At 38.5% G+C, this 24,590-nt stretch overlaps 1 protein-coding gene across 2 annotated transcripts; it reads right to left on the bottom strand.

Annotated features, from left to right (window-relative positions):
• Positions 1 to 3,594: 3,594 nt before the first annotated feature.
• On the bottom strand, positions 3,595 to 23,384 carry LIPN (lipase family member N). Of its 2 annotated transcripts, XM_081569666.1 has the most exons (10): positions 23,097 to 23,363; positions 22,700 to 22,815; positions 21,241 to 21,358; positions 19,622 to 19,820; positions 17,559 to 17,668; positions 14,034 to 14,170; positions 9,587 to 9,733; positions 8,590 to 8,661; positions 7,929 to 8,000; positions 3,595 to 4,142 (listed from the first exon to the last, which is right to left on the bottom strand). In XM_081569666.1, exons 2-10 carry the CDS (start codon positions 22,802 to 22,804, stop codon positions 3,909 to 3,911), a joined length of 1,194 nt encoding a protein of 397 aa, XP_081425792.1. In that variant the 5' UTR covers positions 22,805 to 22,815; positions 23,097 to 23,363; the 3' UTR covers positions 3,595 to 3,908. The 2 variants fall into 2 exon arrangements, with proteins under 2 accessions (XP_081425792.1, XP_081425793.1); XM_081569667.1 differs by lacking the exon at positions 9,587 to 9,733 and having other exon boundaries at positions 23,097 to 23,384.
• Positions 23,385 to 24,590: the final 1,206 nt, after the last annotated feature.

Here is a 24,590-nt window from a genome sequence, read left to right on the forward strand (position 1 = left end):
GTAATGTGCCTATGAATCATAGAGTCTATGTCTTTTCAATATTTCTTGTATTTCACACTGACTTGCTCAGATCTTTGATTATTTAGAAAACTAAGTCTTTTCAGTAAAAGAACAGGTTTTTTTAAAACTTGTAATTTTCTGTATTTGCCTTTCAAACCTTAAATAACTGGAAATACAGATATGCATTGCACCAATCCCCCACCCCAAAAATCTATTTAAAGAAGTTACTTAGTAGTGAACAATTTTTATAACTCCATTTCCCATCATACACATATATCATTTTTATGGTATGAATAGTATTGTTTCACTATTTCATTATTTAACTATTGTTAACATATAAACGTAAGTGGTTTCCACATAGCCTTGTGATAAGTCTTATGGAGTATGTGATTAGTAATTTTTCCTTCCCTCCATCCCAGTGCTGATTTGTCGGCTTTTGTTTTCAATGTGCAGAACTTCTGCATCCCACACTGTTGGCAGCATGCTTTGGCAGCCTGGGATCAGCTGTTCATTACCTATAACAGAGTTTCCAGAAATCCTTTCTTGGAGGAGGGGGAAATGGCAGGGCATGAAAGTACTTTTTTTTTTTTTAGATGCTAACTTTGATGAAGCTTATGGAGGGCACAGAGGATTCCAAATAAATTAACTTTCTCAGTTCAGCTGACTGGTTTGGTTAGGAGAGCAGTGGTGCACAAAAAATTCCTGGTGCTTTTATGTATACTTTATATGTGCGTGCTGTGCATGGTAAGTAGCTTCAGTCATGTCTGACTCTTTGCAATTCCATGGACTGGAGCCTGCCAGGCTACTCTTTTCATGGGATTCTCCAGGCAAGAATACTGGAGTGGATTGCCATACCCTCCTCCAGGGGATCTTCCTGACCCAGGGATCGAACCCACGTCTACTGCGTTGTGGAGGCAGATTCTGTACTGCTGAGCCACCAGAGACAAGGAATTAACTCAAATTATAATTCTACATTCTCTTTGAACCAATGATTCTGGTTCAAAGATAATTTATCTTATAGGTACAAATGATATTTGTATAAAGTTTAAACTGATATTTGTACAATATTTTCTACAATACTATGTGTAATTACAGAAAATCCTAATTCGTCATAATCTCTGTTAATGATGAATTTCCATGTAACCTTTAACAATGTTCCACGTGAGCTGATGGAGAATGATTTCCAAGAGATAGTAAGTGATCAAAGCAAGACATGGTAAAGAATGTATAATATGGTACCAAAAGGAGAAAAAACGAAATGGGTATCTGTGGATTCCTTTGAATAAGCATAGCATAATTTGTGGAAAGACACACAAAAATATTGGTAAGAGTTAGGTGTCTTTGAAGCAAAGAGTGTATGATAAGGAGTTGGGAGAAAGAGGAAAACTTACTTTTTATTATATTCCCTATTTTTATCTTTCAGATTTTGTGCCTATGTATGGTAGAATGGAGTATCTTCTCCAATTCTTCAGTCTTGTATAATAGCATTTGATATCCACACTGGCATGTGGTTTGCAGTTCTTCCTGTAGGTGAAGCAGACTATTCTGCATCATTGAGGTAAGGCTTGGTCCTGTGATCTGAATTAGCTGAAGGCATGTGAACAAGCAGAGGTTCAAATATTCCACCGTGATCTCGCTCACCCTCTTGTGTTCTTGGGATCTATCATGTAAAGAACATAATCCTGAGGGCTGCTAGTCCCAGAATGAAGAGAAGGTATGGAGCAGACCAGGACCCAGCTTACAGCTTCGAGCCAAGCCCAGGTGATCTATGTAAAATGGAGCCACACCAGCCAAACTGTAGAATTGTGAGCATAAAAAATAAATGTTTGCTGTTGTAAGCCACTGAGTTCTTTATTGCACAGGATTGTTGTAGCAGTAGCTGAATAGGACAAATCCTATAGAAGCTCTCTTAATTGACCCTCGCTTAACCAGATTCCTATATTAACCAATGCCCTTTTTTTCTCTCTGAAAACATATTAACTGATGGCCAATAACTCTTAAATATTCATAACTAATAGGCTAATCTATTACAGTCACATCCTTCTACTCCTTCCAGCTGAGTCATATGCTTACTAAGAGTTAGATATCTGTTCTCAGTCTTATCTATTTGTTCTATCAGTTGAGTTATTGATAATCCATAGTTATCAATGAGTTTTGATTAATTTAATTAAATGTGACTAAAATAGAATGTGGGCTTCCCGGGAAGCACTAGTGGTAAAGAACCTGTCTACCAATGCAGGAGATGTAAGAGATGCAGGTTCAATCCCTGGGTCGGGAAGATCCCCTGGAGGAGGGCATGGCAACCCACTCCGGTATTCTTTCCTGGGGAACCCCCATGGATATAGGAGCCTGGCAGGCTATGGTCCATAAGGTTGCAAAGAGTCAGACATGACTAAAGCAACTTAGTATGCATGCACACAAAATAGAATGTATTGCTTGTATGAAAACTACAATGTAATCCTTGAATGAGCTCAATAAAAGTCACTAAAAACTGTGATAAAATTAGTTTAATCTTGGTAAATAAATACTATAAAGATATAAAAGAATTTACATTTAAACTTTCTTCCCAAATTTTAAAAAATTGTCATCCTCTTTAAAGACACTAAAACTAAAAATGATCAATTATAGATTATTTATTGGAGAATGATTGTATGGTATTCAACAAAGACCTTGACACTGCACGCAAATATTTGTGAACTACTACACTTATCTGTTTTAAGTTAAACTGTTGAAAGTATGTATTGTGCATTATTTACTAAATTTATGATTCCTTGAGGCTCATAGACAATTTTCCATTAATTACATCTTAATGGAAGGAAAGGTCTTTTCCAGGTTTGCACCATTCAGAAATATAGAACTGACATTAAAACTTCATGCACTTTTGGAACTCTGTACTGAGTCCTAGACTCAGTGTCTGGCATCAGTTAGAGGCTGAAATAAAGCAAGACTTTAGAATTCCTAGTGCTTCTTTTGCTGGTCCTCAGTTAGGCTTTCAGAAAGCTACTTGAAAGAGTATGAATGCAGTAGTATAAATTCTACTTTGATAATGAAGACATAATAGCTGATCAGTTTAGTTTATCTTTAAAGCAAAACAAGAAAGAATGAGCTCTCAAATGCTATCACTTAAGACTACTGTCTATGAGTTCTAGTACACTATTTTCAAAAAGCTTTATTCAATTTAACCTTGTTTAAAGACAGTAGTCTACAGTGAATAATTTTAATAACTAGAAATTCAGTTTATCCTAGCCATCCTCAATCTTGTCTCCCCCCTACCCCCCAGCTTGTAACAGTATAACTTTTGGAATACTTTAATTTGGTTAGTTTTCCTTTCTGCTATTCTTTTCAAGCTTGATGTGGGTCAGGCTTATTTCATGGCTTGTCTATAGATGACCATTTGACTATTGCTCTAACTGTGACTTCGAAAAAGCCACAAGATTATAGCCACTTGAAATATTTCCCAAATGACCCCCCAACAAGATTTTTCTAGGCCAGCACTCCTATGCTTACATTCAATCCTCTGAAAAGAGCGGGTAGGGAGTGGGTATCATTTGCATGAAGCCACTATATATATTTGAAGTAAGAAAGACAAAGTCCTCTTTTAATTCTTCCCTGAAGTGTACAGTTAGCAGAGAAGAGTTTACTAGGGCTTCTTAGATGAAAAGCATGGATTTGGCTCTGACTGAAAGGAAGAGATTCTGAGAGTTCAGATGTGGACATTTGTTTGAAAAAGAGCAGCATGGTTGGAATAATTCCTAGCTGGGATGCTATGATAAGAGAACAGCTCAGCAAAAGCAACAAGGTGAAGGATGCTGGAGTACATCTCACTGCTACTTATGTAGATTAGTATTTCCCCAAAGCTTCTAATGGGCTTGGAAGCTACTCTTAACTGAAAAGTAGGTATATGGCAGTTAGGGATATAACTTCATCAAGTCTATGATTTTGCTGTATACTCGTTGAGCAGCATCGAGGCCCCAGATGAAATCAAAGTGGTTCCAATCCGGCAATAGTTTGAAGTAACGGAGATTGCTGATTTGGGGGAGTATCCTGGCCACATCTCGGGGTGTGATAAGAATATCATTTCCACCAGCCCAAATAGCCGTAGCCACTTTCATGGCAGTTAGGTCATATAGTGGAGGACGACTCTACGGAAGAGAGAGAAAGGACATTCATGAGAGGAAGCTCCTCAGAGCAACAACTGACTTCAAATAAGTAGAGAGACTACTAGATGAGTATTTATGATGACCATAGGAAGACAGCATGCAATGGTCCCTATATTCAAGGAGTGTGAAGGAACAAGGCAAAATGACTAAATATTTGTATACAAAGGAGGGTATGTTAAATGCTATAAAACATTCTCCAAATGCGATAGAAGTGAAGACAAAGAAGAAATTATTTTCAACTGAGGTTTCATGTAAAGAGCAGTCATTTGAAGTGCTTCCCTGGTGGTTCAGATGGTAAAAAATCTGCCTGCAATGCAGGAGACCAGGATTTGATCCACAGGTCAGGAAGATCCCCTGGAGAAGAGCCTGGGCACCCACTCCAGTATTCTTGCCTGGAGAGTCCCGTGGACAGGGGAGACTTGTGGGCTACTGTTCAAGGGATTGCAAAGAGTTGGACACACTGAGCAACTAACACTGTCACTTCCACTTGAAGAATGGTTGTATTTTAAAGATAAGGATGAAGGTGGGAGCACTTTCCAGCAGGCAGATAGAGCATGTGTGCAATGGTCAGGAATGGCAAGCTGCCCAGTGCACCCAGAAAAGAAACTATGTAAGGGAATACAGTAGGATATGACTGGAGACAGTCAAGGTCTAAATGCCAGGTTAAGACTGTTGGGCATCCTTCAGAAGTTTTAGAGACAGGGCAGGGTCATTTCTCATAGCTCTGCCTAGTTTGTGGGATGACTTGAAGAAGAAATTGGTTGGGAATGGGTCCTGAAAAAATCAAGGCAGGCAGTTTGGATTATCCTCAGAGCAGGATAACTGAAGCTGTTGTTTAGTCGCTAAGCTGTGTCTGATTCTGTGACAACATGGACTATAGCCCATCAGGTTCCTCTGTCCATGAGATTTCCCAGGAGAGATTACTGGGGTGAGTGGCCATTTCCTGCTCTGGGGATTTTCTTGACCCAGGGATGGAACCCACGTCTCTGGCCCTAGCAGTCTGATTCTTTGCCACTGAACAACCAGCGAAGCCCTCAACTGAAGCTGTAGAGATGGCTAAATTATTCAAACACAAAGGGGAGAGATATGGGAAGAATTGTGGAGAATTCTGATAATTGAGAGCAGTGAGGGTTAGAGAGTAGCTAGTGAGAGGATAAAGAGAGCAATCAGAAGGGGAGGGAAAAAAAATCAGGGAGTGTTACATTATAGAAATCCAAGTCTGGGTGGTAAGTTGCAAGGAGTCAATGGTAACTAACACTACAGGGGAGAATAGGCAATTATATTTGGCAATTAAAAGCCACAAGTGATCCCATGGACTAGGGCCTGCCAGGCTCCTCCATCCATGGGATTTTCCAGGTAAGAATACTGGAATGGGTTGCCATTTCCTTCTCCAGGGGATCTTCCCCACCCAGGGATCAAACCCAGGTTTCCTGCATTGCAGGCAGACTGTTTATAGTCTGAGCTACCAGGGAAGTTACCTTAAATAGAACAGCTATAATAAAAAGATGAAGACTCAAACTACCTTTTCCAGTGTTCAGGAGTGAGTGGAGAAGTAGAGATACTTAGCATTTTTAGATATTAAAAGATGTTGATAAAAACAGAATGATGGAAGGATGACTTGATAGAATTGAAGGCTGAGGGAAGGGTTTTTGTTTGTTTTTTGCAAGAAACAGGAGTTCATTGAAGATAATAAGAGAACCCAGTAAGAATAGATGAGAAGAGATGGGGTCAAGGACACAAGACAGGATAACTTGGATAATAAGAGGACCATCATATTCTGAGAGTGAAAGGAAAGACAGAATCAAAAGGACAGAGAGATTTTAAGGTGGATTAGAGGGAAGCTGAGAAATTTCATTCATGCAACAAATGATTATCAAGGGACTAGTAACTGCCAGTTACTCTACCAGCTGAGACAATACTGGTGAACAAAACAGAAGGAAATTCCTTCTGTTTTTCCTTCTGAAATTCCTTTCCTTCATAAGGCTTATATAAGTTAATCTTTTTATTCTCAAGAAAACATAGAGTGGACACAGAGGTTGTGTTGGGAACTTATGAAGAGGACAAACTGTTGAGAATAGAATAAAAATTGACTTCCAATGATACAAAATTACAAGCAAATAAAACAGAATTGGCCTGGAGTAGGGTAGGACCAGCTAGGTAACTGTAAATTCTGAGAACATTTATACTCTCAATATTTGTCATCACATCATACACTTCAATCTTAAATCTTTTGGGTCAGTTTTACCTCAATAAAGCTGAAAAAAGAGAACTTGATAAAAATGGTTTTATGTGTATGTGATTTTTTTTGTCTTATTTTCTTGTGAATATAAACAATATATAAATATAACATGTTCATGAAAAACAATGAAAGAGAACAAAAGTGTGTGAAATCCAAAATAAGAGTCTCCTTTTACTCCTTTGTGTGCATCCACTTCGCCTTTCCTTTCTTCCTTTTCTTGAAAGTTATCATTTTAACATGTGCTATTTATTTTGGGGCCTTTTTCTAAGCATTTGCAAATACATGCATCTGTGAATTTATATTGTCTGAGGAACAGGAGAAAACTTTTGTGGGTAATGAAAATGTTCAATATCTTGCTTGTGATGTGGCTACATGAATGAATATATTTGTTGAAACACTGAGTTGAACATGTAAAATCAGTGACTTATACTGTATGTAAATCACATCTTAATCATGCTGATTAAAAATAATAAAAAAAATAATAATTATACACCACGCTCATTGTCTTAGGAGCTAGTACATTCATTTCCCTAACAATTCAATCTGTTACTGAGAAATTGAGGGCTTCCCTGGTGGCTCAGCAGTAAAGAATCCACCTGACCAATACAGGAGACATAGGTTCGATCCCTGGGTGGAGAAGATCCTGGCAGAAAGAAATGGCAACCCACCCCAGTATTCTTTCCTGGGAAATTTCATGGGCAGAGGAGCCTGGCAGGCTAATGTCCATGGCATTGCAAAAGAGTTGGATGTGACTTACTGACTAAACAACAACTGAGAAATTGACTGGTCTGATTGACTCATTTGATGTTCAGAAACAATTTAATTAACCTATGTTTGCACCCATAGCTTTAAGTATGTCAGTTTGGGAAAATAAAGGAAAAATTTAATTTAACATTCTTAGTTCATACTGAGAAGCCCAGCCGCTGACTTAGAAACAAAAGGAAGGTAGCAACAGTGTTGATTAAAACTATAGGATGGCTAAATGAATATATAAATTTTGGTGTGTAAAGTTAGAGGGAAAAAGATGCCTTAAGACTCAACTCTTCACAGATGGATAATTCTCTTAACTTCTATGTGTAATTTTATTTTTTTATGTTGGTATCAAGACGTACGTATTCATTTACTATATAAATTTTTATCACACAATTTTCATTATTATGTAGCCATTAAATTATGTTAAAAATCTCTCCTGCAACATTAGTTATGTTTTGCTATGACCGTAAGTAAAAACCAAGATTGAAAATTGTGGAAAAGTAGTGATGTTGAGATTGGAAGAAATATAACAAAATATTGATCCATCTAGTTATCTCTGGGTGGAGGGATTATAAATGATTTAACTTCCTTAGTATATACTTCTTTTACTTGTTTTTTTTTTTTTTAATAAATAAATATTTAAAATACACTTTGAAAAATCTCTGTCTACCAATGTGAATGTGACCAATTGCCAGCTAGGATTCTTTTAACTGTCAGATAATTTATCATTATAATTTTTCAAAGCCAACTTTCTGGGGTTGCTCCAAGTAACTCACCTGATTGTAGTGATGCATGTTTTCAGCTTCACTTCCCCAGTCATAAGCTCTGAATTCATCCGAATGGTAAAGCTGGAATGAAATGTTTTATAGAAAAGTAGTATTCAGAATAAGAATTATGATTGTTAATAAGTATTCAGAATAAGAATTACAATTGTTAATAGCAAATCTTAGAAAAGTACTGTATGTTGGGAAGGAAATAAGGCTTCTGCATCACCAGAGGATAGAAATAAATTTTACACTTATTTAGCCATTTATTTTTATAGTGTGCAAAACAAGATCAAGAGAAAGGGAGGCAATGAGTTCCTTGGTTTGAAGGAAAAGCTAGTGAGAACCCAAGACTCACTGAGGGAAATCAAATGTCAGGTATTTCTCTCTCTGGGGCAGGTTCAGTTCTTCTGAGGTTCTCCCAGTTTATGTTTAGTTTCAGCTCAGAGCCTACTTTACAAGCTCTTATTTAAAATGCGATTCATCTATGTGACCTACTTGGTCTGCCCATACCTTGTTCTTTCTCTTAAAATCCAGGGAAATGCAGCTATAAAGATGATGACAAAGGTAAAATGGAAGCTAGCTGCTAAGCTTCTTAGAATAGACATGCTAACTCTGTCCTTTCAAATATAAAGAAAATAAGGGGAATGGTTTTCTATAACAAAGACACTACCTGTTTTATATGCAGGATGTTCTGTATTGATGTTCCAGTGGGAGCATGGGACATATACACATCCATTCGGCTCTGAAGATAAAACAAAACAAAACAAAACATATTAAAGCAATAACCACCCAATGAAAAGACTGTGCCTTTAAGAAGCAGATAATAATTATGCTAAGAATGAATAAACAAATATTGCAATAGAATGGCAAGGCAAAATCAATTCCATTGAATTCCATGCTGTCTTATATGTTACAAGTGGTGAATTTTATTTGAGGCTAAAGTGACCGGACAAGAGAGGGCACACAGAATAAGTTTAAAGCTTCTTTCCTAGGATATTTTTATCTTTAATGCATTGTATTATAAAATCAAGCTGACTATAGTAAGTGGCGGCTAATTGCAAACATGTGAAACTGCTATCTATTGTTGGACAACTATTATCTTAAATTTGACCAGAGATGAAAGGATGAAGCTGCCTATTCTCTTCTTCAGTCTTCACATTCATGGTCCATTGAATATCTAATCTTCTATGCATAGAAAATCTCTGCCCTTAAAACAAGTTTAGAATACCACATTAATTTATGTAATATGATAGATACATCAAAATGAAACAAAAGGAGCTTCCCTGGTGGCTAAGTGGTAAAGAACCCACCTGCCAATGCAGAAGACACAGGTTTGATCCCTGATCTGGGTAGATTTCACATGTCGTGGAGCAACTAAGCCCATGGGCCACAACTGTTGAGCCTGTGCTCTAGAGCCCAGGAACCACACTACTAAAGCCAGCATGCCTGGAACCCGTTCTCCAGAACAAGAGAAGCCACTGCAATGAGAAGCCCACGCACCTCAACTAGAGAGTAGCCCCTACTCTCTGCAACCAGAGAAAGCCTGCACAGCAACAAAGACCCAGCACAGCCAAAAGTAAATGAATAAAATAAAAAACAAAAAGAAGAACCAAAGGAAAGTTGGAATTTCTAAAAGCATCAAATGGCCTTAGAATCATTATACATACCATATTCATGTTTTTCTTGTTGAATCCCGCCCATAAGGACATAAATTCACTACATATCACCCATAATATTTTATTGTTGCAGATTTTGATAGAAGGTAACTTCCCTACACTTTCTTCTAAAAAGAAACCTTTGGTGCCAAACAACTTCTGTAAAAAATAAAAAATAATTATTCTTTCAAGAATCATTTTCAGACTTCTTGATGTTCCCTTTACTCCCAGAATGAGAATTCTTAGGAATCTATTTGTATTTGTATATTTGTTTCCTGTTTTGCTCAAGGAGACCAAGTTATTTGGGAAAAGTATTTATAAGTCAATCTTTACCTAGAGAATATCATCAAACATACTTTACAAGGAGATGGTAGCAACGATCTTTAGCCCCAAATTAGCTAAGGTATCCATTGTGAAAGCTCCCCTGAAATCGGTCCGATCAGTGATTGCCTATATTTCTCATTAACTGGCAAGAGAAGTAGAACAGTGTTTCCTTTAAGGTCAAACATTGCCTTGATTAGGAAAGAAAAGCAGGGCTTTACCCATGTACACATCATCTTTCTGGTAGTGTACCAGAGTGCTTGACTTTCATGCTGAAAAGTAGAGGATGGTGTACCAAAGGGAGGGTGTCATTGGATAGAAGAAAATAATGTCATGGGCGACAGCATGATTAAAACTTCTAGAGTTTATAAAAGCAAGCTTGGGTGGGGATCTCTGATGGAATGACTGGAGCTTCTAGGGGCAACAGATATTATGGAGGGGTAGGAGTAGAGAATGGGACTTAAAGTGGCAGAAAGTTTGACAATAGGAAATTAGAAACTGAGATAAATCAGGGAAAATACTACCTCAGACTTGACCTATGTAGGCAAAGCAATACATATGCAAAACAGGTATACTTAGTGATAGATGTGTCTATCTCTGGATTTACTTTAACTAGTTTGTCTGCTTAACTCTGCCCCAATGTAGAAAACACCCCAAACTAATGGATACCAACACATTTTGAAATAGAACTATCAATCACCCAAAAGGGAAGTTACATTGTGATTCAGTTGCTAAGTCGTGTCTGACTCTTGCGATCCCATGGACTGTAGCCTGCCAGGCTCCTCTGTCCATGGAATTTTCCAGGCAAGAATACTGGAGTGGATCACCACTTCCTTCTCCAGGAGATCTTCCTGACCCAGGGATTGAACCCATATCTCTTGCATCACCTGCATTGGCAGGTGGATTCTTTATCACTGAGCCACCTGGGAATCCCTAAGTTTATTGTTTCTGTTGTTCAGTTGCCCAGTCATGTCTGACTCTTTGAGATCCCATGGACTACAGCATACTAGGCCTCCCTGTCCCTCACCATCTCCCGAAGTTTGCTCAAATTCATGTCCATCGTATCAGTTCATGTCCATACAGCCATTTCATTCTCTGACACCCTCCTCTTCTGCTCTCAATCTTTCCCATTATCAAGGGCTTTTCCAATGAGTTGACTGTTCACATCAGATGACCAGAATTCTGGAGCTTCAGCTGTAGCATCAATACTTCCAACAAATATTCAGGGTTGATTTCCCTTAAGATTGACTGGTTTGATCTCCTTGGTGTCAAAGGGACTTTCAAGAGTCTTCTCCAGCACTACACTTCAAAGGTATCAATTCTTTGGCATTCTGATTTCTTTACAGTTCAGTTCTCACAACCGTACATGACCATTGGGAAGACCATAACCTTGACTATATGGATCTTTGTTGGAAGAGTGATGTCTCTGCTGTTCAACACACATCTAGGTTTGTCACAGATTTCCTGCCAAGAAGCAATCACCTTCTGATTGCATGGCTTCAGTCAACATCTGTAGTGATTTTAGAGCCCAAGAAGAGGAAATCTGTCACTACTTGCACCTTTCCCCCTTCTATTTGCCATGAAGTAATGGGACTGGATGCCATGATCTTAGGTTTCTTAATATTAGTTTCAAACCATCTCTTTCACTCTCCTCCTTCACTCTCATCAAGAGGCTCTTTAGTTCATCTTCACTTTCTGCTATAAGAGTGGTAGCATTTGCATATCTGAGGTTGTTGATGTTTCTGCTGCATATCTTGATTCCAGCTTCTAGCTAGTCCAGCCTGGCATTTCTTATGATGTGCTCAGTGTATAGGTTAAACAAACAGAGTAACAACAGACAGCCTTGTCATACTGCTTTCTCAATCTTGAATCAATCAGCTGTTCCATACAGGGTTCTAACTTTTGCTTCTCAACCCACATACAGGTTTCTCAGAAGACAGGTAAGATGGTTTGGTATTCCCATCTCTTTAAGAGCTTTCCACAGTTTGTTATGACCACACAGTCAAAGGTTTTAGCATAGTTGATGAAACAGAGGTAGATGTTTTTTTCTGGAATTCCCTTGCTTTCTCTATGATCCAGCGAATGCTGGCAATTTGATTTCTGGTTCCTTTTCCTTTTCTAAACCCAGCTTGGACATTTGGAAGTTCTTGATTCACATAACGCTGAAGCCTAGTATGCAATATTTTAAGCATGACCTTATTAGCATGGGAAATAAGTGCCATTGTCTGATGGTTAGCACATTCTTTAGTACTATTCTTCTTGAGGATTGAGATGAGGACTGACCTTTTCCAGTCCTGTGGCCACTGCTGGGTCATCCAGATTTGCTGACATATTGAATGCAACACCTTGATGGCATTATCCTTTAGGGTTTTGGATAGTTCTACTGGAATTCCATTGCATCCATTAGCTTTATTAACATCAGTGATTCCTAAGGTCCACTTAACTTGGCACTCCAGAATGTCTGGCTCTGGGTGAATGACCAACCACATCATTGTAGTAACCCAGTTCATTAAGATCTTTGTTGTACAGTTCTTCCATATTTTATTTCCATCTCTTTTTAATCTCTTCAATGTCTGCTAGGTTTCTACTGCTTCTGTCCTTTATTGTGCCCATCTTTGGTTGAAATGTTCCCTTGATATCTCTAATTTCCTGAAGACATCTCTAGTCTTTCCCCACAAAATATGATCCACTGGAGGAGGGAATGGCAAATCCCTCCAGTATACTTGCAGTGAGAACCTCATGAACTGTATAAAAGATCAAAAAGATATGACACCAAAAACAGTATTGCATAGGAACCTGGAATGTTAGATCAATGAATCAAGGAAAATTGGACATGGTCAAGCAGGAGATGGTAAGAATAAACACCAACATCTTAAGAATCAGTGAAGTAAAATGAACGGGAATGAGTGAATTTAATTCAAATGACCATGACATCTACTATTGTGGGCAAGAATCCCACAGAAGAAATGGAGTGGTCCTCATAATCAACAAGAGTCCAAAATGTAGTACTTGGGTGCAACCACAAAAATGACAGAATGATCTCGGTTCGTTTCCAAGGCAAACCATTCAACATCACAGTAATTCAAATCTATGCCTCTACCACCTGAAGATGGCAGAGAAGCTGAAGTTGATCAGCTGAAGCTAAAGACCTAGAAGACCTCCTAGAACTAAGTTTATTAAACAATACCAAAAACCTACTATCAAACCAATCTTTAGGGCTCATGAAAATTCTTCCTTTTGTTAACTCACAAATTCTTTTTTTCCCATTCCTACCTCTCCACCACAAACCAGGACCTCATCTTAAAAATGAATTATTGATATCCTGACTTGTCTCTTTGATCTCATTTTGGCCACAATTTATTTTATCCTTCAATTCACATGTAAGGGGCAATCTTGATAAAATACTAGTCAATGAGCTTTTTAGAGAAACAAAAAGCAAACAGAGAAAAATTTTTAAACCCATGGCTGATTCATGTCAATGTATGGCAAAAACTATTACAATATTGTAAAGTAATTAGCCCCCAACTAAAATAAATAAATTTATAAAAAAAAAAAAAAAAAAACCTCAAAAAAAAAAAAAATCTTAAATTCCTAATTGACCATCAAACCAGTTTTCCAACCATTGGAAAATAACCAATAAATAGTTGAATGAATAATTCAGCTATAAAACATTTAGGATTGGCATTTTAGTTTTAGTAAATTGAAGCAAGCTCCCATATGGAAAGGGGTATATTATTCTAGCTTATCTAACATCAAAGTCAAGGACATCAGCGATCAAACTGAAAAATGTCTTCCATTTAAGCACTGTGAATTTGTTGACATGCCCAATGGAACAAAAACAGAATAAGAAAACTGCCATAGCAGTCAGCTCAGCTAGAAATTCTGACTTATATTCAGGTCTGTTAATAACTGAGTATAGTGAATTGTATATAAGAGCTGTAGACACTGTGACATAGACACACACACACACACACACACACACACACACACACACACACACACAGCACCTGACCCCAGAGTCTGGTATCTACAGATTTCAAAATGTCCTACTTTTGTTTCATAGTAGATTTTCAAATAATAAGGTTCTATCATCCAAAAGGAGATCCTCGTATACACTGTGGCAAAAGGAAGAACTTACCTTGATTGCAGAACTTGGAAGTTCGAAAAATCTGGTAAAAATGCCCTTGGGATATTTGAAGGAGACCACAGGACCCAAGGCAAAATTCATTTTGATTCTTTGTGCCAGCTCAGGCATGGTGGCAAAGGCTACAAACCCTAAGAGAACAGGAGATAAGACAATCTCATAAAAATTAGGAGTAGTGATGTAATGTTTCTACTAACAAAAGTGAAGCTCTCCTTTTTCATTTTATTCTTCTACTGCAGCAATCATGAGGATGAATTGGGCAACTCTTCTGAGTTATTCTGCAAAGTTAATCTATCTTCAGCCCTGTCTACTCTCAAATCTCCATTTCTCTCTTATTCTGGACAATTTAACTTGGTTGGGGGAAAGTTAGGGATAAATTGCTGAAGTAACTCCTGCCAAGTAAACTGAGGATGCCCTCAACCCTCACCAAGTGGGGGCTAAGTGCTGGCAGTATTGTCACTCTACCCCAACTCTGAGATGACAGAGTGAGTCACAGAACCTCTAGAAATAAATGATCAGTTCGTAGGAGGTGAATCAATCAGCTCTTTATGCATCACCATCTAGCCATTCTGGAGGAGGAAATGGCAACCCACTCCAATATTCTTGCTGGGAAAATCTCATAGACAGAGGAGCCTGGCAGGCTACAGTCTGTGGGGTTACAAAGAGTTAGACATAACTAAGCATACACACACACACACACACACACACACATGCATGCACACACACAACTATTCCACAGTTTTTCTTTCTCACAGTGGAATGAGATTGCATTGCTCCCAGTGCTTCATTGGATGCTTACCAAACCTCCAGAATCTTCTCTGCTTCCAAAAGGTCCACCTGTTCCCAGTAAGGACCAAGTGTCTCCATTTATAAAGCAATAGCATTGCATTTGTATTTAGCAATATGAGGGTGAAGGTGGTGGGGCTCAGCCCCACACAGGAAAGTCTATGTGGAGGATCTCTTTGTTTTGGTTCCCTGTTGTGCTTTCCTGGGCCCCCCGCCAGTGTGTGTGTGTGTGTGTGTGTGTGTGTGTGTGTGTGTGTGTGTGTGTGTGTGTGTGTGTGTGTGTGTGTGTGTGTGTGTGTGTGCGCGCGCGCACGCGCGCATGCAAAGCCATAGCAGAAGTTTTTTTTTTTTTCTTCTGAATTTCTTGTTGAAATATTGAAACTGTCTTAACCAGAAAAGGAGCTGGCTGGGCACTGATATAAAGACTGAAACAGGCATAATAGCTCCCCTTGATGGCATCACCGACTCGATGGACATGGGTTTGGGTGGACTCGGAGTTGGTGATGGACAGGGAGGCCTGACGTGCTGTGGTTCATGGGGTTGCAAAGAGTTGGACATGACTGAGCGACTGAACTGAACTGAACTGACTGAGAAGATGTCTAGAAATGTGCAGAGGTGAGTTTTTGATGGTCATACTGGGCGGGGCCTGGCTTGTTAAATGTCCTGTGAAGAATGGGTCCTTTCCACATAACAGAAATTTCTCTGCTCAGGATGCAAATCATGCTCACTGAAAAATGTCATACTCAAAATGAAACACAGAGCCCTGATAATCAAATTGACTGTTTTCTCTGCCAATCAGATATGAGAGCATATCTAAGTCTTACCTACTTTTCTAGCCACATTCAAATCGTCCTTCTCCATACAATCTCTCCACAGCACCCAAGTACCCTATCAGTGAAGTCAAGGTGAGCTGGAGTTTTATGTGCCATCTCTAATGTGTTAAGAGATCTTGAAGGGGCCACTTAATTTCTTTGAACTTCTGTTTTCTTTTCTATGAGATGGGAATGATAGTGGTAGGCTTGTTCTAAAGCTTAGAGAGGGATATTGTAGGAAAGGTCCTGAATGAAAAGCACTAAACATAGTAAATTCTCATAAGTGTTAGCAATTATAGTATGATTATGTTCCTGTTAGTGGCTTTTTTTTTTTTTTGGTTGGGGGATAGGGTCCTCTTACTAGTTCTTTGATACTTCTTTATTATGTTCTCTCTAACACTTATATGCTGCAAGCTAAGTTGCTTCAGTTGTGTCTGATTCTTTGCAACCCAATGGACCGTAGCCAGCCAGGATCCTCCATCCATGGGTCTCTGGGCAGGAATATTGGAGTGGGTTGCAAGGCCCTCCTTCAGGGGATATTCCTGATCCAGGGATCAAACCCGGGTCTCTAATGTCTCCTGCATTGGCAGGTGGATTCTTTACCACTAGTGCCACCTGGGAAACAATGCTAACAGCCTCACAGCCTCTCCTAAATTTGTAAGCTGCCTATCAGTATAAATGGGCTTCCCTTGTGGCTCAGCTGGTGAAGAATCTGCCTGTAATGCGGAAGACCTGGGTTTGATCCTGGGTTGGGAAGATCCCCTGGAGAAGGGAAAGGCTACCCACTCCAGTATTCTGGCCTGAAGAATTGCATGGACTATATAGTCCATGGGGTTACAAAGAGTCAGACATGACTGAGCAACTTTCATTTTCACTTTATCAGTATAAAACACTGGTAAATACATATTTGTTCTTGATGATAATAGTGGTAATGTAGGATTATTTATTATCTCTCACACAGTTTCACCCAAACTAAGAGTGCATTTTCATTTAACCCCGTCTCTTAAAATTAGAAATTTTAGTGGAAGATTGATAACAAATTCATATTTTTAGTAGTATAGGGTTTTTAAATTTTTATTTGGAGCTAGATTATTGATTTCTTTTTTGAAAAATCTGGGAAACTATTAAGAAGTATACATTCAAAGTACATTTCTTGGACTTTTAAAAAACTTTCTATACAGTGCTTACAGTTAATTGTGTGCTAAGTCACTTTAGTCATGTCCAACTCTTTGTGACCCTATGGACTGTAGCCCTCCAGGCTCCTCTGTTCACGGGATTCTCCAGGCAAGAATATTGGAGTGGGTTGCCATTTCCTCCTCCAGGGGCTCTTCCTGAGCTAGGGATCAAACCCATGTCTCTTATGTCTCCTGCATTGGCAGGCACGTTCTTTACCACTAGCGCCATCCATGAATCATACACTAAATGTATATGCCCAATTTACTTATTATAGTAAGTTTTTGCATTCTGATTCACAAAGAAAACATTACTATATCTTTTTAAATTTGTTCAAATATGAATATAAGCCCTCTTTTTTATTTTTTAAAATCCCATGTGGATTGTGAGGAAGGTATGATTGATGTGTATTTAAAACATTCTTCAGGGATATTTCACACCATTCGGCTTTACTTTTTCAGCCTGGAGGAGATCTAGAGACTCTGTCTTCAGAAATATTTCTTTGGAATTCCTGGCAAATTACATCACCATTACAAATGTACTGCAGTGACCGGAAATGGATGAAGGATTCTTCCTACAAACTCACAATCTCTGGAATACAGGTTCACAGCCACTAGAGTTACATTCCCATCATAGGACATATAATTAAGGACACTGTAAATGTAAAACAGTGACTCTGTTCCTGATTCAAAGGTGAACTCTTGCATGGCCCTGACCCTTGTAAAAATGTTGACCCTTGTAAACATACCTATTGTAGTACCAAGCGAATATCCAACGAAATACAACTTCTGCTGACCAGTTTTATTTACAATGAAGTCTATTATTCCAGGGAGATCATATTTGGCCATTTCATGAAAGCTGAAAAATAAAACAGGGCCTTATAAATATTTGCAACTAAGTTCAAAACAGAGCACTTGCTCATTTATTTTTTATACACAGAATTTTGTGCTGACCATTTACTTGGTTTGTGTTTCATTATTTATCCAGTTATATGTAGGCTATTGTGGTTTTTGTTTGCTGCACTTATATGTGTTACTTTCTAATAGCAGGAATGATTTCAAGGTTTGTGTATACTACATTTTCTGAAATTCAGTCTTGTCATTCTTCCTCTTCACTACCTTCTCTTGCATTTCTTTTGCTGCCCTTTACCTACCTGGTTTGCATGCCTTTCTTTCAGTCTTTCCTAGGGAACTTCAAGATGCTTAGGGCCATTTAACACCCAGATTTTGAAATGGAAGTGGTTGTAAATCATGATTGTACCATGTACTAGCTGAGTAGATTTTCATAAGTTATTTAAATGCTCTGAGTTTAAGTTTCATCATCTGTAAAATAAGCATGATAGTGCTATATGGCAGGGGAGCTATGGGGGCTGGATAGTATTAAAGGAATGACTCTAGCAGCAATTAGACATTCAATCAGATGTTGCTATTATTATTTCTGTCCATATATGGTTATATTGAATATATCCCCAAATCCCAAAATCCTACAGTACTGGTTCAGCCAACATTAATACAAATGTTGAGAGAACAAAAAATGCCTAAATAATATATGGTTGAGTTAGGTACTTCACAAACTAAGGGCCTGCTTATTAAAAGAACATGAGAGAAAATATAGATGGGTACTTTTCCAGTATAAGAGAACCGTTGTGATGCCTTACAGTAAATAAGCTGCAAGTTCCCAGCCAAGGACCAGCTGCAAAAGTATTTCTCGATGCTTGCCCCTGGGCAAAAGCTCTGACCCTAACAATTTGGCCTATTCTTCCTTTCCTTCCAACTTGTCAGTAGGTACAGAAATAAGGTATGGAATATTTCATTAATATGGTTCTGTTCTAGCAGCAGGCTTCAAACAACCAGGGAGTTTAAGCCTGAGAAAGGATGCTCACTGCAGGCATCAGCCTGTTCTTTGATGACAGCAGAAAACACTTTCATTAAAGCAAGCAGTCAGCATGTCAAAAGATTCTTTCCTATTGCCTACTAACAAGGTTGTAAAGATCTCATATTAGAGTTCTCCTGAAAATGGTATTCTATACATTCTCAACCACAGTTCCTATAGGTAAAATATAGTACTGATACACATCGTCTTTGCAAAACTAATTGACAACAAAAGAGAAAAAAAATTGTAATAACATCACTAGGATAAAACTATAAGCTTCGTGAAGGTGGAGGCTTGTTTACTCTTGAACGCTCAGGGACTGCTGCTGCTGCTGCTGCTAAGTCACTTCAGTCGTGTCCGACTCTGTGCGACCCCATAGACGGCAGCCCACCAGGCTCCGCCGTCCCTGGGATTCTCCAGGCAAGAATACTGGAGTGGGTTGCCATTTCCTTCTCCAGTGCATGAAAGGGAAAAGTGAAAGTGAAGTCGCCCAGTCGTGTCCGACTCTTAGCGACCCCATGGACTGTAGCCTACCAGGCTCCTCCGTCCATGGGATTTTCCAGGCAAGAGTGCTGGAGTAGGGTGCCATTGCGTTCTCCGGCTCAGGGACTAGAACAGTGCATAGACTAGGCACTCAATAAATATTGGCTGAATGAGTGCATACGTTGTTCCAGGAATTTTCTAAACTGTCATTTGAGACATACTTTGTATTGGATAGAAACGTATGTTAAAATGATCTTGTTGAAATGATAATTCGCTTGTCTGAGAATCAGTGTAAATCAGAGCTTCCTGCTGTTTATCTCCTTTGAGCTGTTAGTAGAGACAGCAAGGAGCTGTGTGACTCCAAGTATCATACATTATTATTAATACCATCCACACTATTATATTTAAAGGACTTGTCTCAAATTGTGTTCATGGTCTTTCTTAGATACGGTTTACCTAAAGGCCCAGAATTTCTCTTCATTCACCGAGAGTGTTTTGTGTCTTCTTGACCAAGTGTTCCCCCGACTGTTTCCCATCCATACATCATAACCAGCATCAGCTAGAAGGAATCCAAGGCTGCCGTTGGCAAAATTCTCAAGCCAGGAAGCATTGTCTGAAAACAGAGCATGCTGCATATATACAACTGGTCGGGTACCTAGAGGGAGGCAAGAAGGCAGAGACAGAGAAATTTATAACAACTAAAGCATCTCAGAAACATAAGAATCACACACACACACACACACACACACACACACACAAACACACACACTCCACTGGGAAAAACCAAAACCAAAAAAGAGACACATAATAAACATATTTTAATTCCCAATCTTGCCCAAATTCTATCCTCCCTTCTTAAGCAAAGTCTTTCCTATAAATGTTTCTCCTTTTATATTTCATAGTGGCTCCCCCCAACTCCTCATCATGCTTGGTGTTGCAAGATTTAGCAAAAACAAAAATAAAGATAAACAAAAAGACCCAGGATGTCCTGCTAAATTTACATTTCATATTAGCAGTGAACTAGCTTTTTAATATAAGTATATCATAAAATGAGACATATGAAAAACTCATCTGCTCTTTATCTGAAATTCAACTTTAACTGGGCATCTCATATTTTATATAGTAATCCTACCCATGTCACACTCCCTTTTTTCATTTTGAAACTCTTGAATTCTTAAGCAACATGATTGTAGCTGCCTCTGAATGTGGATGGGAGATGAGATAATGCAGAGCGATCACAGTAAGTGATTTGGTAAATAAAGACCACTGAGCCTTTGCAGATACTTTGCTTACTCTTCTCTCTCCCTCCTCAGAAAATCTGTGGTTACATTTCCCTCATAGTTCAAAAGGATACATAGCAGCACTTTTTGCAATAGCCAGGACATGGAAGGAAGCTAAATGTTCATCAGCAGAGGAATGGATAAAGAAGATGTGGTACATGTATATGATGGAATATATCTCGGCCATGAAAAGGAATGAAACTGGGTCATTTGTAGAGATGTGGATGGACCTACAGAGTGTCATACAGAGTGAAGTAAGGTAGAAAAAGAAAAACAAATATCATATATTAGCACATATATATGGAATCTAGAAAAATGGTATAGATGATCTTATTTACAAAGCAGAAATAGAGACACAGATGTAGAGAACAAATACATGGATATCTGGGGCGAAAGGGGGTTGTGTGGGATAATTTGGGAGATTGGGATTGACGCGTATACACAGTCTCTTTCCAACAATGAGGAAATCCACTTTATGGGAATACAGCAATTTCTCACATGAAATACAAGTAACGAGCTGACATAATGTAGGCTCCACCTCCACACTGACTCCCTAAGAAGCAAGTCTGGCAGTAGTCAAGTAGATCTTTGTAATTTTCAGTTACTGCCCTTTGTAATTTTCTGTTCTTACCTGCCTTCAGAGAATTGGAATACAATGAGACTTCCTGTTAACTATATAAAAACTAATCCAAAATTCAAACCAATTTTGATAAGTCAGTCACTATCTTAATGAACAGCCAGTACTAGATTTTAGTCATGTGCAGTTCGCCTTCTCAAGATAGATATGTCTTGTACCTGTGATCCTAGTGTCTTTTCGCCCATGGGGAATCCTGTTGACGCTGAGTATGTACCCGTCTTGAGTGGTTACTTCGTACTCCTCACTGGGATAGCCATTATAGGTGATGATTTCACTCTGCCCAGTGAAAATAGAAGCATTAGTTAAACATTTTCTCTAAAGGTTATCAAAAGGAGCTAGAACAAGGCAGCTAGCGTGTGCTTATTAGGGTAAATTATCTGAAATCTGCAGCCCCAGGTAACAGTGAGATTAATTTACTACATAAAGTCATGATTAAAAAAATAAGTAGACTATTAGAAAATGTCTGCTAGTGGTAAATTTTGGGGGCACTTGGAGATAATATCTATCTTTGACCTATTATTCTGACAAAACTATATTCTCAAGTCAGCTGTCCTTTTTTAAGTACATATAGATATATTTTAATTGAAATGTAGTTAATTTACAAATTTGTGTTAGTTTCTGGTGTATAGCAAAGTGATTCAGTTTTATACACATACACACGCGCACACACTCTATATGTATTATATATATTCTTTTTCATATTCTTTTCCATTATGCTTTATCATAGGATATTGAATATAATCCCCTGTGCTAGACAGAAGACAATAGGACTTTGTTGTTTATCCATTCTATACATGATAGTTTGCACCTGCTAATCCCAAACCCTCCCCTCTCCCCCTCCCTTTAGTAACCACAAGTCTGTTCTCTGTGAGTCTGCTCCTGTTTCATAGATAAGTTCATTTGTATCATATTTTAGATTTCATATGTCAGTGACTTCATATGTTATTTGTCTTTATCTTTCTGACTTACATAGTATGATAATCTCTAGGTCCATCAGTATTACAGCAAATGGCATTATTCTTTTTACGGCTGAGTAAAGTTCCATTGTGTATATGCAAAATTGTAGGTATTACATATTTTTAAAGTTTTTATTTTATACTGGGGTATAGTTGATTAACAATGTTGTTTTAGTTTCAGGGGTACAGCAAAGTGACTCACTTATATATATATATATATAAATTGACATTTATGTATATAAATGTCAATTATGAGATGGCTCTTGGTTCAAAGATAATAAAACCACAGTCCAGTAGAGGGCAGTCACACATATCATCCAGAGGGCTTAAAATCTGTGTGTGCTCACTTGCCAGTCATATCTAACTCTTTGAGACCCCATGGACTGTAGCTCGCCAGGCTCCTCTGCCCATGGAATTCTCCAGGCAAGAATACTGGAGTGGGCAGTCATTCCCTTCTCCAGGGATCTTCCCCACCCAGGGATCAAACTCAGGTCTCCTATATTGTAGACAGATTCTTTACTGTCTGAGCCACCAGCAAATCTCTAAAAATCATTTATGTTTAATCTATATCAGAGATTTTCTGCTGTAACAGGAACTTCAATAATCTTACAACCTATTAATTGGCTTTATTTGATGTTCTTCAGAATTCTCCATTACTTACAATATTCATCCACACTTCAGGATTTGCTTCTTTTTCCAAACTGAAGAATCCAGCAGCATTCAAAGTTCCGCAAATCAAATAGGTTGTTGTTAAAAACAGCCACATGGTGGGAATGCCTGATAGAAAACATTTAATAACCACAAATCGTTATGTGTCAAAATTGATTAATGAAATGAAATAGTCCCCCAGTGAAAACTTGAATAACATCCTGAGAAAGCTGAGACGGTGTGGAAGGGAGTAAATAAAATGAGCTAACTCCGAACACTGTTAATCTATTTTTTCATATAGAAACTGCCCTGACATTGTCCAGTTCCAGATATGAAAAGAACTAGTATGAAGGCTTATTTTTTGTCTTATTTAAATCCAGGATTTTCACTTAATTTAAATCTTTGCTTACCTGTGAGCTGCCAGGATATATAAAGATTCAGAGGACAAGTTCCCACACCATGGAGAAGCTAAAAGCGGAGTTATCCTTTAATCTCCTCCAACATCCCACAAAATAAACAAAAGCAATGAACAATGAAGCTTCAAACAAACAGGTTTACGGTGAGTTTCAAGTGATGCGAAAACAGGTTTATGATGAGTTTCAAATGATGTGACTATCTTGTGAGCAACCAAAGGCAAATTTTGTACGTTTGAATGTGCAGTGTCTCTTCCTTAGCACAGCTTAAAAGCATGCCTCCTCAAAGCAGTTTGACCAACATCACAATGCAGAGTACTCATCAAAGGGGAGCTGCAGTTCAGTGGTCTGAGTTTGAAGTCCAGCCTCACCATGAACAAGATTTCTGACCTTGGGCAAGTTATTCAGTAGCTTTGTCTCTTGTTTGTCTTGCTGGTAATATTAGGAGAATAAAACAGCCTACCTTATAGGATTGTACGGAGGATTAGTGACATATAACGCATTAATCGCAGTGTAAACTCTTTCACTATTTTTTTTTTTTAAATCTAAGAACAAGTAAGAGAGTAACATCAGAGAACCTTTATGGTAATAAATTAACGACAGACTTCTAGAGAAATTCAGAGTTTACTTTTGAAGTTCAGTAGCTTTCCATAAACTTGCTATCTGATTGAAGATGATTTTATAGCTATAAATGTTATGTAATTAAAACCATTTTTGAAATTAATAATAGCTAATGTGTACTGAGGGCTCAGCTGATGCCAGGCCCTGTTCTAAACGCTACATGTATGTTATTTAGACATCAAAGAAATGCCATTGAAACAGCTACTGTTATCCTCAGTTTGTCAATGAAATTAGCAAGAGCTTAGACAGATTAAAGATCTGCCCAAGGTTACAGAGCCAAGAGGTGACAGAACTAGGACAGGAACACAGGAAACCTCAGTGCAGAGCCCTATACCTGGCTACCACTCCCAACCTGCGTCCCAGTTGTGCTAACTCTTGATCTTACCTAGTTAAGAGAGCTTCCCCTGCTCCTGAGGACTCCTTAACGATGAGGGACTTCTGAACAGTGAGATACGATTGCAGCTAGAAGCTAGAAAAATGAGACACAGGTAGCCCGTGGAAATGAAGAAATCTTGGACAGCAGCACACACCCAAGGTTAACCAGTTTGACTGAATCCTCATTTCCATTGAATGTCTGTCATCCTTGGGAGGATTCAGCAATAATTTCAAAACAAGGCATCCAACGCGGAAGTGTGAACTCAGGATCCTAAGGCAAAACCAGAGTTAGCAGTTATCTACCTTCTCAATACCAGAGTTCACTGTGAGGGTCAACTGAAGCAATGTTTGTGAAAGTACTGACAGACACCAGGTAACATGCAATGTGCAGGAAAGTGACTGATTGCAACAGTTGACAAGTTGAGGCCTTCCTGATTCACTTCTTTTTTGTATTTTTTAAAATTCGTTTTTTAATTGGAGTATATTGCTTTGCAA

The sequence above is a fragment of the Giraffa tippelskirchi genome, chromosome 2 (assembly GCF_054371585.1).
Source record: "Giraffa tippelskirchi isolate mGirTip1 chromosome 2, T2T-mGirTip1v1.2.pri, whole genome shotgun sequence".
Lineage (NCBI taxonomy): Eukaryota > Metazoa > Chordata > Mammalia > Artiodactyla > Giraffidae > Giraffa > Giraffa tippelskirchi.

What these genes read in the sequence shown, in the direction of transcription:
- LIPN (XM_081569666.1), bottom strand. Translation starts at nt 22,804, where the DNA reads ATGTGGCTGTTTTTAACAACAACCTATTTGATTTGCGGAACTTTGAAT. An exon ending in GAGAAATTCTGGGCCTTTAG is followed by an intron (nt 17,669 to 19,621) that starts GTAAACCGTATC and finishes TTTATTTTTCAG; the next exon opens with CTTTCATGAAATGGCCAAAT. An exon ending in TTCGCTTGGTACTACAATAG is followed by an intron (nt 14,171 to 17,558) that starts GTATGTTTACAA and finishes CTGTTCTCTTAG; the next exon opens with GGTTTGTAGCCTTTGCCACC.